At 33.6% G+C, this 14,440-nt stretch overlaps 1 protein-coding gene across 2 annotated transcripts; it reads left to right on the top strand.

Moving 5' to 3' along the window:
* The first annotated feature begins 4,562 nt into the window (after positions 1 to 4,562).
* Positions 4,563 to 14,048, top strand: LOC139692409 (RAB6A-GEF complex partner protein 2). 2 transcript variants are annotated; one of them, XM_071590597.1, is made up of 8 exons: positions 4,563 to 4,910; positions 4,995 to 5,122; positions 5,280 to 5,387; positions 5,513 to 5,662; positions 6,624 to 6,736; positions 6,842 to 6,994; positions 12,363 to 12,540; positions 13,164 to 14,048. In XM_071590597.1, the coding sequence occupies exons 1-8, from the start codon at positions 4,789 to 4,791 to the stop codon at positions 13,385 to 13,387; spliced, it is 1,176 nt and encodes a 391-aa protein (XP_071446698.1). In that variant the 5' UTR covers positions 4,563 to 4,788; the 3' UTR covers positions 13,388 to 14,048. The 2 variants fall into 2 exon arrangements, with proteins under 2 accessions (XP_071446698.1, XP_071446692.1); XM_071590591.1 differs by having other exon boundaries at positions 5,265 to 5,387.
* Positions 14,049 to 14,440: the final 392 nt, after the last annotated feature.

The following is a 14,440-nucleotide window of genomic DNA, read 5'->3' as shown; positions in this document are numbered from 1 at the left end:
TCACTGAAAATTTGGCAATGCGAAAGATCTGTTCTAAACTCATCCTGAAGGTCTTGACCAACAACCAAGAGCATAGTTGAGCATCTGCTTGCAAATACCTGTAATAACATCGTGACCATTCCCCAACCCACTTACAGTCCTATTACTCCAGTTATATTACTCTTTCATAGCATAAGTAGTATGGTTTCAAATACATATTTTTCATTAAAATTGCACCAATATCAAACAGATATTAAAGCAGCCAGACTTTAATTTATACTTATCTTATGACAAATTAACTAATATTTATAACAAATATTTCTAATATGGTTCTGGCTCATGTCACTTTTTAAATTCATGTTAAGATTCAAAGATCTAATTTTTTGTCTTTCCAAGCAGGGTATTGATAAATACTGTATCATATTGCATTAAATATTATAATTAACTTATTTTAACCGTGTGCTGATTTTGTAAGAAACGCAACTTCAAGCCATCATTAGAGCTATAGATATTTGAGGAATAGTGTGAAAATTTACCTCCAATCCAGCAAACTTTCCTTTTATATGCTGTAATGTGTGGGGCTTGAAGTTCCAAATGCAATTATTATTCTAATTTCTTAGAATCATCAGATTTTTGTTAGTGTCCCTTTTAACATGGGGTCTATTTCATAGACTAAGGACAAATTTAGACAGCTTGGGCAGACACAATTTTAAAGAAAATTAATTGCGTGGAATTTATAAGTCTTAATTGGTCAAATTCCATGAAATGGAATTTTAAGTTATTAATTTCATTTTGAACAAGAAAAGTAAAAAAATAATATATCTTAATGCAATATTTACAATTGAAGTTCAATTTTTCTAGCTAAAAATTTGTTTTTTGAAGTTATTCTAAACCTTTTTACCATGATATAAGTCATTGATCATGGGTGCTGGTGAGAAATTTGAATGATATAGTCACATTTTGACAGTGTTTATATACCTCTAGGAAAAAAATTGTTCTGCTTCAGGAAAATGCTTGCTAAATAATCTTCAAATACCATTAATTAATTAACACTCTCTAACTTTTGGGCAATCATACCACATGCATCCCAACAACATCTAGCAAAGGATATAATTTCTAGTTTATAAAGGAGCACCAACGATCATATCTTCATTTTTTGTTTGTCAATTTCGTAGATCATCAGGTATGATATACTCACATTGGGAGTCTGACTCCCTCTTCATTCTTTTGCTGAATTCAATAATACACCCTTCTAAAGTACATGCGGGGTCCCAGAAGTACCTGGACTGACCTAGTTGTTTAAAATATATCGCTGTATTAGAAATTAAGCATCTATAAAGCATATGTTTCAAGTTGTAAGATGCTATTTTGTTTAGTATTTGTTTGGCATTCATCAATAGTGAACGCTTTCAGTGAATTTGTGAAAATGGAGAAAATTGGTCATCGGTATGTGATACAATAATTTTATTTGAAAAGCCTCAGCCCAACCAATGTAAAAGCTGAACTGGATTCTACTCTGAGTGAGTCTGCTCCTTTGTTTACAACCGTAAAATATTAGGTAGCAGAGTTTAAATGAGGCCGTACGGGTTGTCCAGACAAGCATCGCATTGGTTGACCAAATGAGTTGACAACTCCAAAAACGGTGAAGAAAATCCAAAATTGTTGCTGGATGATTATCAACTGAAAGTGCACAAGCTAGAAGACATAGTAGGCATTTCAAAAATTGCGGTACATCGCATATTAACTGAAAATTTGGACATGAGAAAGCTACAGGTATGAGCAAGATGGGTGCTGCGTATGCTCACACTCTAGCAAAACCAGTGTTTTGAAGATGTTTCAATTGAGTGTTTAGCAAAGTTTCACAGACACAAAGCAGAATTTTTGCACCATTTCATAGCCATGGATGAAACATGGGTCCATTTCTTCACACCCAAGACAAAAGAACAATCAAAACAATAGATTCAAAAGGGAGAACTGACTCCAAAGAAGGTAAAGACCATTTCATCTGCAGGCAAGGTCATGGCGTCGGTTTTTTGGGATGCACATGGGATGATTTTCATTGGCTATCTTGAAAAACTATCAATGACTAGTGTTATGCAAACTTATTGCAACGTTTGAGTGAAGAAATCAGGCAAAAGTGGCCGCATTTGGCTAAGAAGAAAGTGTTGTTTCATCAAGACAATACACCAGCTCACAAATCCGGTATTGCAATGGCCAAAATTCATGAATTAAAGATTAAATTGCTACCAAATGCACCCTATTCACCAGATTTAGCCTCCTTGGATTGTTTTCTATTTACAAACTTGAAAAAATGGCTCAGTGGTCAATGATTTTCCAACTGTGAAGAAGAGGAGGTGGCAGTTAATCGCTATTTTGAGGAGCAAGACAGTTCTTATAATAAAAAGGGTATTGAACTTACTGAGCATCACTGGGAAAATTGTGCAGAGCTGAAAGGAAATTATGTTGAAAAATGAATACATTTTTTTCCAAAATTTTTGTGTTTTCTTTGTTGGGTTGGGTACTTTTGGGATTTCCAAATTTGGGATTGTCAAATTATTGACATATTAAACATTGACTTTAGACAGATATATCTATTTCATCCTCTGGCACTATGTTTTATACCTTCTCATGTATCATCTCCACCAGAGAGTTCCCACATTACACATGATACTTATGATTACAGCCTGAGGAGAATGTGCAATTTCCATTATCTACCACCTACTTTCACATGCTAGGTTATGGTTTGCACCATATTCCTTCATTTTTAATTCTCTTCTCAAGCACCATGCACATTTTCATGCTCTTCCTACCATAGCAGTTATTCCTCTAAGCTGCTTCATCTGCCACACTCAGGATTAATTCAAAATACAGGTATCTGCACATTGTTTTATGAGGACATTTTTCTCATGAATTCCTCTATCCCATCATGCTTAGTAATGGCTTAATTAAAGGATCTTTCTAAAAATCCTCAACCAATCACAGAAAATTGCATACAATTTATATCTTGACAATGCGACACCAACAGCAAAAAATTTTAGAATGACGGCATTTTTCAACAAATCTGTCCTTTTCCTTAAACTACTTTGCAAAAGTTTTTCTTTTGCATGGTGATTAGTGAGTATGAGTGGAAGAAACTGTTTTTATCATAGTTTAATTCACTTCTTCAAGACTATACTCATGACTAGTTATACTTCATGACTTCTTCCACTATACCCATATTTGCCATGTTCCATAGTTGTACATTATATTTTGCTATCTATAACCTACTAAGGAATTTAAAAATTAGGTATGATAGTTGTCTTACAATTGCCACAATGCTTTTTTTCTTCTTTTCATTACTAGTCAACATTGCCGGAGCTGATATCAACACTGATCCCATTTAATATCAGTTGAGAGACTTGAATTTGGGTGCTCCTAGAAGTGCAGTTTTAGCAATGGATGTTGATGCTCTCAGTTCATTATACTGTTGTCAGACAGAGTGCCATGTGGGATAAAATCCAAAAAAGGCAATCAATATTTGATTGTGTTCAATGTAATATTTAATTGTATTTATTTGAATGTATGTTCCCTCTCAAGGAGGCTGTCATTAATGAACAGGACATAGAAATAATATACAAAATCATTGAAAGCAGGTCATCCCGGGAGCAGTTGACTTCTACAGGAGGAGTGCTATCTTGTGGCTTAAGCAGGACTTCTTTGATCTCTTATGTAACACCACTAAATTGCACCCCTTCAGAATGTCTGCCTGTGTGAGTCAACTGTTCCTGAAATATGACTTGTATTCAGCAATGTTTTAAACTTTTTTTCTGTCCCGTTTATTGTTGGCAGTCATCATTAGAGGAAAGATAGTAAAATTTTGCTTGCATAAACTTTGTAAACTGAATATTGACATTTTCAGGTCCAATAAAATTTTTCTAAACCCTATCCATATTTCAATTACCACTCTACAAGACGCTGAACAGATGCTGGTTTTAATATATTTGGACTTAAAATTATTTTAAAGGCATTTTTTACCCAAAAATCCAGAAAAGTAAGCAATAGTTTGAATATTTTTACAAATTTCCTGGTTTTTGTACATTTTTCTCAAAGTTTATAAATTAGATTTATCTTTTAATATATGGAAGTTAGCAGAAAGACAAAACTGTTTTTTGCTGATTAGCATGAAAAAAGAGTGTAGAAAATTTTGCTTAATCCATATGAAAAAACTCCATGGCCAGGATTAAAAAAAGTACAAGACAGAATTTGCATAAATTTAGGAACCGAAATAGGTGCTTGAATTTGTACCCTCTGGGTGCCTTACGAGTTCGGACACCCTTCAACATGCCATTCTCCTTAAATTGAGCGACTTAAACGCCTGTATGACCATTCTGGATCGTTTATATTGACTTTCCCAAGGTACTCACCAATAATGAAGCTTATATGTTGAAACTGGTTGTATCAAATATAAATTTTGAGAAAAATACTTAGTATTCTTCTTTCATTCGATAGTGATCCTTATCGTCACTACCTAATCGTATAATATACCATTTCGTAAAGGGCGGTGAAACAACTGCCTAACGAAAATCATCATCGTACTTCGAATATGGCGAATTAGATGTATGTAGTTGGTGATATTGGATGTAGCTAGGTCCAATTTTATTAATTGAACTTTAGCATGGAGTTTTACTACGATTGTCACTCATATTTTTGACGCCAGAATGTTAGTCCCCTGCTGTGTATTCATAAACCACTACTACGAAATCGCAAGCTAAATTTCAAAGGTGACGTCTGAATGACGTTTAGCTTACGTTGACACTTGGAGAGTTGAAAATGATTGAAGTCACCGCTAAGTTAGTTCGCGGCCCACTCTACTTAGCAGGGGAAACTGTTGAGTGCAGAGTTACATTCTACCATCCCATTCTACCTTCTCATTCCAAATCCCAAAGTAATACGTAAGTAGAGTGAACAAGGGAAATCAATTGCTATAGACATCGAATTTATTTTGATTTTGCATGTCTATTGTCGGTTTTTTTTAGTGATTCATTCGAAAATTTAGCTTGGTCGAGTGCCCAAATCCATTGTCAGTGTTTAGTAAACGAAGCAAAAGTAACTTATCCCGAATATGGGGCTGTTACTGCCGAGGAAATATCGACATCAAACACAGGTGAGAGTAGAAATCATTTTATGAGTGTTCCATAATCCAAGGCATTAGTGACATTTCGCAGTTTATAAAATTTTCATTTATGATTTATTTTTCATTTAACTTTTTTTCTTGGAAGATTAAAAGTTGTTGAAGCCCAAAATAGATTGCTTGCTTCCAGATACATCTTTTGCCCCTTGTCGAGGTGATCGGGGACATGTAGTTTTTTCTACAAAACCTGTTATCCTGTTCTGTGATCTAAGATTGACTCCAGGTGAAAGCAAAACATGTAAGTTAATGTGATTCATTTCGTTCCCTCTCATTAGCTCTCCAATCACGGTAACTTCTAGTCCATGTCTTGCGATTTCGTGTGTTCTTCTAGGTATGTCAATAATTATTTCCTTCTTATTTCAGTTGTTTTTAAGGAAAAGCTACCCAACGAAGCACCACCTTCGTATCGAGGACTTGCTGTAAAGTATTCTTATAAGATTACTGTGGGAACGCAAAGAGTAAATTCTTCAATCAAATTACTGAAGGTGCCACTCCGTGTGCTGGTGGTTAATGGTATAGTTCTTGAGTTTATTGGAAACCTTCAAATATTCATTAATTGTTAAATTTCGTCACATGGTTTGATATTTGAACATGCATAAGTTTATACAAACTTTGTTCATCTTTTAAAAGGACTTCTTTACATTTTTGTACAGGGGTGTTAAAATATGGTAACAAGTAATTTAGTGAGTCGTTATGAACAAATTCTACCGAGTATTTTTTTCAAATAATGTAATATATATGTTATTTATCTGATTTTCATCATTAGGTCATAGAAATAATACTTAAGTTTTGATTCTTTACATAGAATGTCAATGTACCAGCCCCCTACAAACACAAGCGTAAATTGAAATGTTCTCCTTCGTATCGCTCGAATAGTCGGGTTGATGTGATAAACTTTCTACATTAATGCTCATTATGGGACTATGTTTGTAAGATTATGAGGATGGGTGTATGGTGGACTTGCAGACTTGAGAAGTACACATTAAGGGAACTATATATATTTTCACATATCAATGAATTATGTGCCGTCCCTGTGTAACCGAGTACTTCAATTATGGCAGTCTGTGCTGCTAAATGGGTTACCAAAGCTCTACCTAATTATTATTTATGATCAAATGAGTAATTCATAATGGTTGATTTTGCACATGTGAACAAACCCACGTGATCACTTTACCAAATTTATGTTACCATTAGTATCATTGTTTATACAGTAAATTATATGCCATAACTTTATCTTATCTTTTTCATTTTGTATGCGACAACCCTTTTGGCTTTCATGTAATTATCATAAAAGGATTATTTATCTGAGAGTTTCATACAAGTATGACTTGAGCCTAATATTTAATCAGAACATTTAGTTTTATTGAAATACATTTTAAGATATTTTTTGTTTGAATATTAACACAACTGGTATTTTGTGGTGGAAACTGGAGTGCTCACAATTTATTTTCTTTGGTATCTTCTTTCTTTGTAGGAGTCTCCGATACATCTTTATGCCCTGACAATGATGACCTTGCACCCAGTAGCCCTTTCATTGAGTCAAAGCCAAAAGAAAGTCCTTTGGAAATTGCAATGCAGCTTCTTCAGGTAGACAGTGATATTTTATTACTAATATTTTTTGCATTAGTGAATGATAATTGAATAGTAAATACATGTCAGCTTTCTTAATTTGCATATATTTCTTGTTTTTAGAATATAACAGCTAGGAGGTATCCATATTATTTTAATATTACCAATAGCAAGGGGAATGTTGTGAGATTCTGCATCTTTAAACTTGCATACAAACTAGGAGAAGACATAGTGGGAACTTTTGACTTTTCAGAAGCTACTATTCCTTGTGTTCAGGTAAGTTATTATTTATTGTATGCGTTGATGCCTGCATGGTAAGTGCAGTTTTAAAATATAATGATATATTTTAACATTTCTTCATGGTGCAAAACTTTTGAGCTTTGAAAAGGATTAAGTAATCATTATAAAAAAATAAGTTGATTCTGGATTCACTTTTCATTCAAATTATCACACTTTTGGAAGTTTTGAAGACAATCCAAAATAATTTTTAATGAAGTTGAAAGTTGGCCTAATATAAAACTAGTTTGAAGTTGGACAGTTTCACCCATCAAAAGTCATTTGAATTTCAACTAAAGCTAATTTAAGAAATCATTACCTCATATTACTGATGAAACTATCTACTCTTCACATTTTCTGGCTCCAATGGCAGCATGATAATGTTCTCGCCTGCCAACCCAGATGTTTAGAGTTAGGTTCCCCCATGGGGATTTCCTCCACATAGGATTTGGATATGTGTGGTTGTCATTGTTGTTATTACATGTTTATAATTTGAATTAAAAGGCTGAAACTTGGCTGTTTTTAGATTCGAAATTAAAAGATAAAAATAAGCACTCAAACTCATCAATTGCAATTATATGATATTGTATGTCCTTTATTCTACTACCGCATGCAGTTAATAATAATAATACTTTATTCATTTTGAAAAATGGCACAATCATATTAAATTTCGTCAATATCAATATTATTTAACATATAAACATAAGTTCTTAAATGTGATGAATATTGTCACAAAAGAATTCATCCAATGAATAAAGTGGGTGAGCAATTAACCAGGTATATACTCTATTCTTGGAACTCTGGATATCGTCTGATTTCAACTGAGTAGGCAGATAGTAATACATTCGTATGTTCATGTTGTCCTTTATTAGGGAATTAGACAGACCATAAATATCCTTACTGTTGAATTTTTTAAATTTAACAGTCGATATAATATGAAATGGAGTAACAAAATTCCATTTAAAATTTAAATTGTTTGGAGGAAGATTTTGCAGCATTATGCCAATATTGGCAGCATCAACATTTCGAGAGAACAAATTGTCTTCGACAGCTTTTAAGAAAAAATTATTTACAGCATCTGGGGTGAAAAGAAGATTTTCTTTTCCATTACCATGACCAACTTCTTCATTGATTACTCTCCATGCTGCCTTTTGTTTATTTTTTGCATTCAATATAAAATCCTTATAAGCCTTATTTTTTGCACACTTAACTGAATTATAATAATCTCTTTTGTATTTCAAGTAAGCCTCTTTGCCATGCAGGCTTCCACTGCTTTTGTAAGAGTGGTAGTAACGAAGTAAATCATTTCTAATAGCTAATAATTCCCCAGTATACCAGAGATTATTTTTATTTTTAGTGGGCATAGAGTTTAGTTTTTTTTTAGGAAAGCATTGTTCAAAAATGTCTGGGAAATTACCTAAAAAACTTGAAAAACACGTTTGCACTGCAGAGTCTGTGCAAATACCATGCCAATTGATATAGGATAGAAGCAGTTGGAAACTCTCTAAACCTTCTCATGTTTTGGGCCTCATGATAATGGCTTTACCTCTATTTGCGAATATATTTTGGGTTATTTGTGTATTAAAAGTTAAGCTTATGCCTTCGTGGTTAGATGATAGATATTCAATAACACTTATACTGTATAGTTCAGGACCATAATTGGTAATTACATTATCTAGGCAGGCAGAAAATCGAGTTGGCTGTTTGTTTGTCCAGTATAAATTATACGGAAGCAAAAGATTTTCAAGAACCTGACATTCGCTAGTTTTTAGTGTTATGTCAAAATGTAATGGAAAACTTAGCTCTTTACTAATGTAAAACTTAATGCAGTGTTATCAGTAGCCAATAGTCCTCATCGAAGACTGCCAACCCCTTATAATATATACCAACCAAAACTTTTAAATTTGAATGCTTATTGTGAATTGCAAATGGGTTTTGAACATTTCTTCCAGGATCTGGATCTGTTATATTGTAAAAAATATCTACATCCCTTCTTGTGATGCTGGATTAATTATAAAATCTAATTAAATTATACTTCAAATGAAACTTTTAACTTATAGAGATTGATCAGTGCAACAATTGCTTAGCGTAAAAATCATTCGCATTGGCCTGAATGATTTTTACACTCGGAAATTGTTGTATTGAAATGCATATTAGCGAATGATTCTGTTAAAAGTTACTGTTGTGGCATCTCCCGCAATTTCTTGGACTATAGAGATCGATGTTTAGAATTGGAAAAAAATTAAAAAGTTAAATTAGCCTGTGAAAATAAAATCAAAAGTCAATCAAAAGGTTAACCTTTCGACTTCAACTTATTAATGCACTGCTCTCAAGTTTGCCTATTAAAAGGCCACCGCTCATCCTAAATAGCAAACTGAAGAAATTTTGCTGATAAGTTCACAGTTGCAAGTTAAAGATGAATAATTGACAGTGTTCAAAGTATTTGTAATTTTCCTCAGCCTACTATAAGATACAGTGGATTTCACTGACATAGCATCATCAGGTACAAATCTCATTCCCATGCAGCAGTGAAATATATATGATTAGGATAGAGGAGAGTTTTCAGTTGTGTCCGCCCCTTCATACCTACTGTCGTGCAAATTAAACCTAATGTTCCAAGAGTACTCATGTTTCAAGCTCAAATACAGAGTTAAAAGCTCAATCAAGCTTTCTGAAAAGCTGAAAGGAATTAATGTTCTGGGAAAACCAACTCTAGTTTCTTTTGATATAAATAACCTATTCATGCTTGTGTCCAAATCGGAAGCCTTGATTAAAGCTCAAAATTTATTCAAGGACTCCAGCATTGCCCCAAATATTTCAAACAAATTAATCTCCCTCATTAAAATGGCAGTTAATCAAAATTATTTCAGTTTCAACCATAATTTTCACATCCTAGCAGATGTTCTTGCTATTGGTTCCCCACTTTTCCCCCTCCTAGCCCAAATCTCCCTAAAATCAGTGGAAGAACATCTGTTCAATGCTGTCAATAAGCACGTGTGTGGTGTATTGTTCTGCTATTGTGATGATATTCTTTGCCTGTGGACAGGGTCAGACCACCAGCTAGACTCCTGCACAATTACCTCAATGCAATCCATCCAAATATTTCCTTCTCCATGGAAAAAGAAGTCAGCAGCACAATTAACTTCCTAGATCAGTCAATTACGATAAAATGAATCAGACATGAGTTCTCAATTAACAGAAAACCCACATATACAGATCATATAATTCTTAATGATTCTGCCCACTATTTTTCTCCCAAATATGTAGCCCTCTACTCAATGACCTACCGGCTCCTGCACATCCCTCTTTCCCCCACAAATTTCAATAAAGAACTTAGGAAAATTATCAATATAGCCACCAGCAATGGGTACAACAGGAACCTAGTAGAAAAAATACTTCAGAAATAGCAAAAAGCAATGACCATGATTGAATTTCCTCCTCTCAGTTCTCAACATTTAAAGACTTCTAGTGGTGTTTGATCCCATTCCTAGGAGATATCTCCTGAAAATCTCCAATCACTTTCCAATTTCACTCAAAGTGGCCTTTTACCCACCCCTTACTCTCTCCAACCTCATAGCAAATGGTAAAGATGAACAAAATACTTTTTAAATCTAGCATTTTTAAACTAAAATGTGATAATTGCAACACCTCTTATGTTGGTCAAACTGGGAGGAATTTCAAGACATAAGCCAAAGAGCCAGGTGTCACAAAAATCAAAACTCAATGCCCTTTTTACAAAACACCTCATAGATTTGAAACATAAAAAGCAATTTTGTCCCCAAAATACTGCATATCCTCCCTAAAAGAATAAATAGGGATGCTCTTGAGCAAATCAAGATTAGAAGACACTTGGCAGACCTCAAAACTATCTTTGTAATAAAAATTATACTCTCCACCTCCCCGTTCCTTTCCAAGAAACTGATCTTGAGGGAAAACAAATGTAATGGTTCAGCGTACCTGTTCGCCCCTACCATGCCCCTGACCCCACTAAATACCACGTCATTACCAAGGCACAACCACCTTTTCCCTTCCTTAACGCTAATACCCCTGACCCCCACCTACAACATCCCACCCTCCCTTCCACTCCTACATAACCACCCCCTCTCCTCTGTACTAAGCATATACCTGCATATTCAAGTACTGCATGTGAATGAAATTGGTACTTGGCCACAAGTCAGTGAAATTGTTGTATCTTAAAATAAAGGCCGTGGAAAATTACGAATTCTTCGAATATGGACACTATACAATTCCACTAAGTGAAGCCTTAAAGTATAAATAAATATTTAGTTGCAAGATTGATGATTATTATCTCACATTTCATAGCAATTTGGTTGCTGCTTAAAGAGGGCTGTTACCGTTGATTGAACTTAGTTCAATGGGTATAATATGGTTCCATGGAGGTCACAGGAACATTTTTTTAGATTCTATCGATTTCATATGTAAACTACCTAAAATCCATGTTAACCATTTAACTAGTCAACTTTTGACTACTGTAAGAAGCTTCCTGTCATAATTGGATATAGTATCCACATTTGGAATATGACTAATGGAAAATTAAACAGTGAATTGTGTAATCCCTAATTGGTGGAGAATCAAAAAATATAAACAAAGCAAATTAATATTTGAAAAAAGCCTGAGTAACTATCACTTACCCTCAGACTTCACAAAAAATTTTTAATAAGTTTGAGGTGATATCAAAACATAGGTGATGGCATTTGTGCATTTTTCAGAAAATTTTATCCTGTTTTCATCTTTCAATTATTAAAAACATTGAATAGCAAAGGTGCTAACCATTGCCAAAAATTTGGAAGTTCAGCCTTTCACTGTTAGCAGGTGACTAATAGTCATCATGGTTTCCAATGTGATTTAATATTTTGTCCAATGCAATTCTTCAAGGTGTAGCATATCTCTTCTAGTGAATCATTTTTAAGTTTTTGTCAATTACATGAAATAATTTTCATGGAATACTATTTGGTATTCTATGAAATTTTTTTTACAAAATGAAAATATAGGTAACACAATCTACAGTGTAATTTGTAAATTATTTTCTGGTTCATTTTTTAAGCATTTCCCTTAACTCATGAGACAGTTATAAAGACTATTTTGTAGACCCAGCAATTTGCCCATGAGGCAAAGGTCAAGAATTAATATTTCAGTGATTTAAAAAAGAGAAATCTCATGTTTCAAGTATTTTAATCACTGCTACTTAAGCTAACCAGGTTTCCAGATGTATAATTATGATCCATAGGCTAGTTAAAGGATTATACCCCAGCTAGTACCTTCTTTATTTACTCTAAAAATTGTTATTCTAATTAAAATAAGTGCTGTTACATAGTAATTATTTTCACTTAAAATAATCTTCTGATAGTTTTCAGTTACTCTTCAGAGTGAGGAAGAAATAGAAGCAAGCTGCCAGAAAATTACACAGAAGGCCCCATCTGTAGTTTCGTACAATAAATGCCATGAGTTCTGTATCAGCCTGAAATATACCCAACTTGTTCTTCCAATTCCTCTTCATGTGACTCCAGACTTCAGTTCAGATGTTGGTAAGAATATCCATAAATGTACTACTGATGTTCCAATATTGTGTATATTTGTTTATGAATCTATTTTATCGACTCATTTTTCCATTTTAAAACTGTTATTGTCTTGCAGAAAATTATCTGGAATTCCTTACATATTTTTATTTCGTATTAATTGGAAACAGCACTTTGGCCTTCACATCAGACTTTTAACAATTATGTATGGCAATAGAAACAATTACACTTAAAATTACATTGACTTTCATAAAATGTTTTGCTCATCACATAAAATTTATTGTTTTGGAAATTTCTCATCTGGCTTGATTAAAATGAATGCTTAATGCTGAGTAATGGACTGGTCTGGGACTTAGATATGCATCAGCAGTGCTATCTTGCTGGCTTTGTACAGACTTTTAAAACTACTCATTTATGCAGTAGTATATCTCATAAATCATTTTATGAAGAATTATTCATCATACCCAAGGGTTTCATTCGTCCCTTGGATCCATCTACCCTATGGGTTTCATTATTTTACCGAGTTCTGTTTAGAAAGAAGTTTTTTATAGCTCTGTGCTTAATTTGTCACCAACCATTACAATCTGTTTTCATTTCTGATAGCTTATTTGAATTTAACATTTTTATTTCAGTTTCCTTGAAATGGAGGTTGCATTTTGAATTTGTAACTACCTCACAGCCCAGCATCTCTGAAACATTATCTGATGATTCAACCAATGGCACAGTATGGCAAGGGCCTTCATCAGTAGACATAGAAACGATGATTTGGAACCTACCCATCAAGATTTATCCGACCATGCCTGCAAATATTTCTCAAGTTTTCCAATCTCAGAGTAAATGCAGTGTTGTTATTTGATATTTATTTGGGGAGTGGACCAGTAACCTTGTGATACTCAAACTGGGAATAATGTTATATTCTTTTTCATCTATCTTTGAATTATTAATTCTATTGAATTAGTTTATAATGGATTGTTAATAAAATAATTTTGGCCATGTTTCAATAGTTTTAATAAATCATAATAAGTAGATTTTCATATTATTATTTGTTTACATTAAATTAATAAAATAATAATTATTAGTAAAATGGTGTATATAAGAGCAGGGACAATATCCAGTCCAGTAAAGTACTGAGCTACTTATCAGAGAGTATGGGTTGATTAACATGGTGGTATGATAATCCATTTCCCTTCCTATAGCTTTAACAATAAAAAAAATTAGGACTTACCCTGCAAACTGTAATAAGGGAGCATGGAAGGTTGTGTAAAGTTATTTGCAACTATGGTGATTTCTGATTTTTACCATCTAATTGCATTTTACTTTTAGGCATTTCAAACTGTTGTGAATGTGTATTTTCCTTTTGGGGTCATAATTGTGTAAGGAATAAAGGATTCCTTTCATGGAAATTTCCCTCTCATTGGGATTCATTGACTAGTATGTTCACCTATGTTGCTACTGATTTTAATTTGTTACTCAGGGTACCTGCACTTCAATAAAGGATGATCATATTTTTAATTCTATCGATTTATGGTGTAAAAGTTTTTGTTGTTGCATTTGTGTATAATGTCTACGTGATAAAAGCTTTATTAATTTTACTCTAGTATTGTGTTAGCAACAGCGATTGCAAGTTGACAGTTCAGTGAACCAGCATCAATGATGGAGGGAACTAGCAACAAGCAGTATGCTTAAAATAGCTTTAAGAGTTTGCCGTTGCTTGATAAAGAAGACCACATCAATTGCAAAAGGTCATATCTCAAAGCAACATGCAGTATTTGCACCATGGTAATGCATGCTGAAAATCACAAATGCTGTTGCTGAATCTGAAGTGTGTTCCCCATCCTCCCTTTAGTTCAAATAGCCTCAGGTGAATTTTTCCATTTCTCTTAATGTAAAACTCCTTGGAAAGTACTTT

This window comes from Hetaerina americana, unplaced genomic scaffold (genome assembly GCF_022747635.1).
Source record: "Hetaerina americana unplaced genomic scaffold, ioHetAmer1.1.p SCAF_1, whole genome shotgun sequence".
NCBI classification, from domain to species: domain Eukaryota; kingdom Metazoa; phylum Arthropoda; class Insecta; order Odonata; family Calopterygidae; genus Hetaerina; species Hetaerina americana.
Note: the sequence above shows the minus strand (reverse complement) of the source record. Positions and strands in the feature narration are given on the sequence as shown.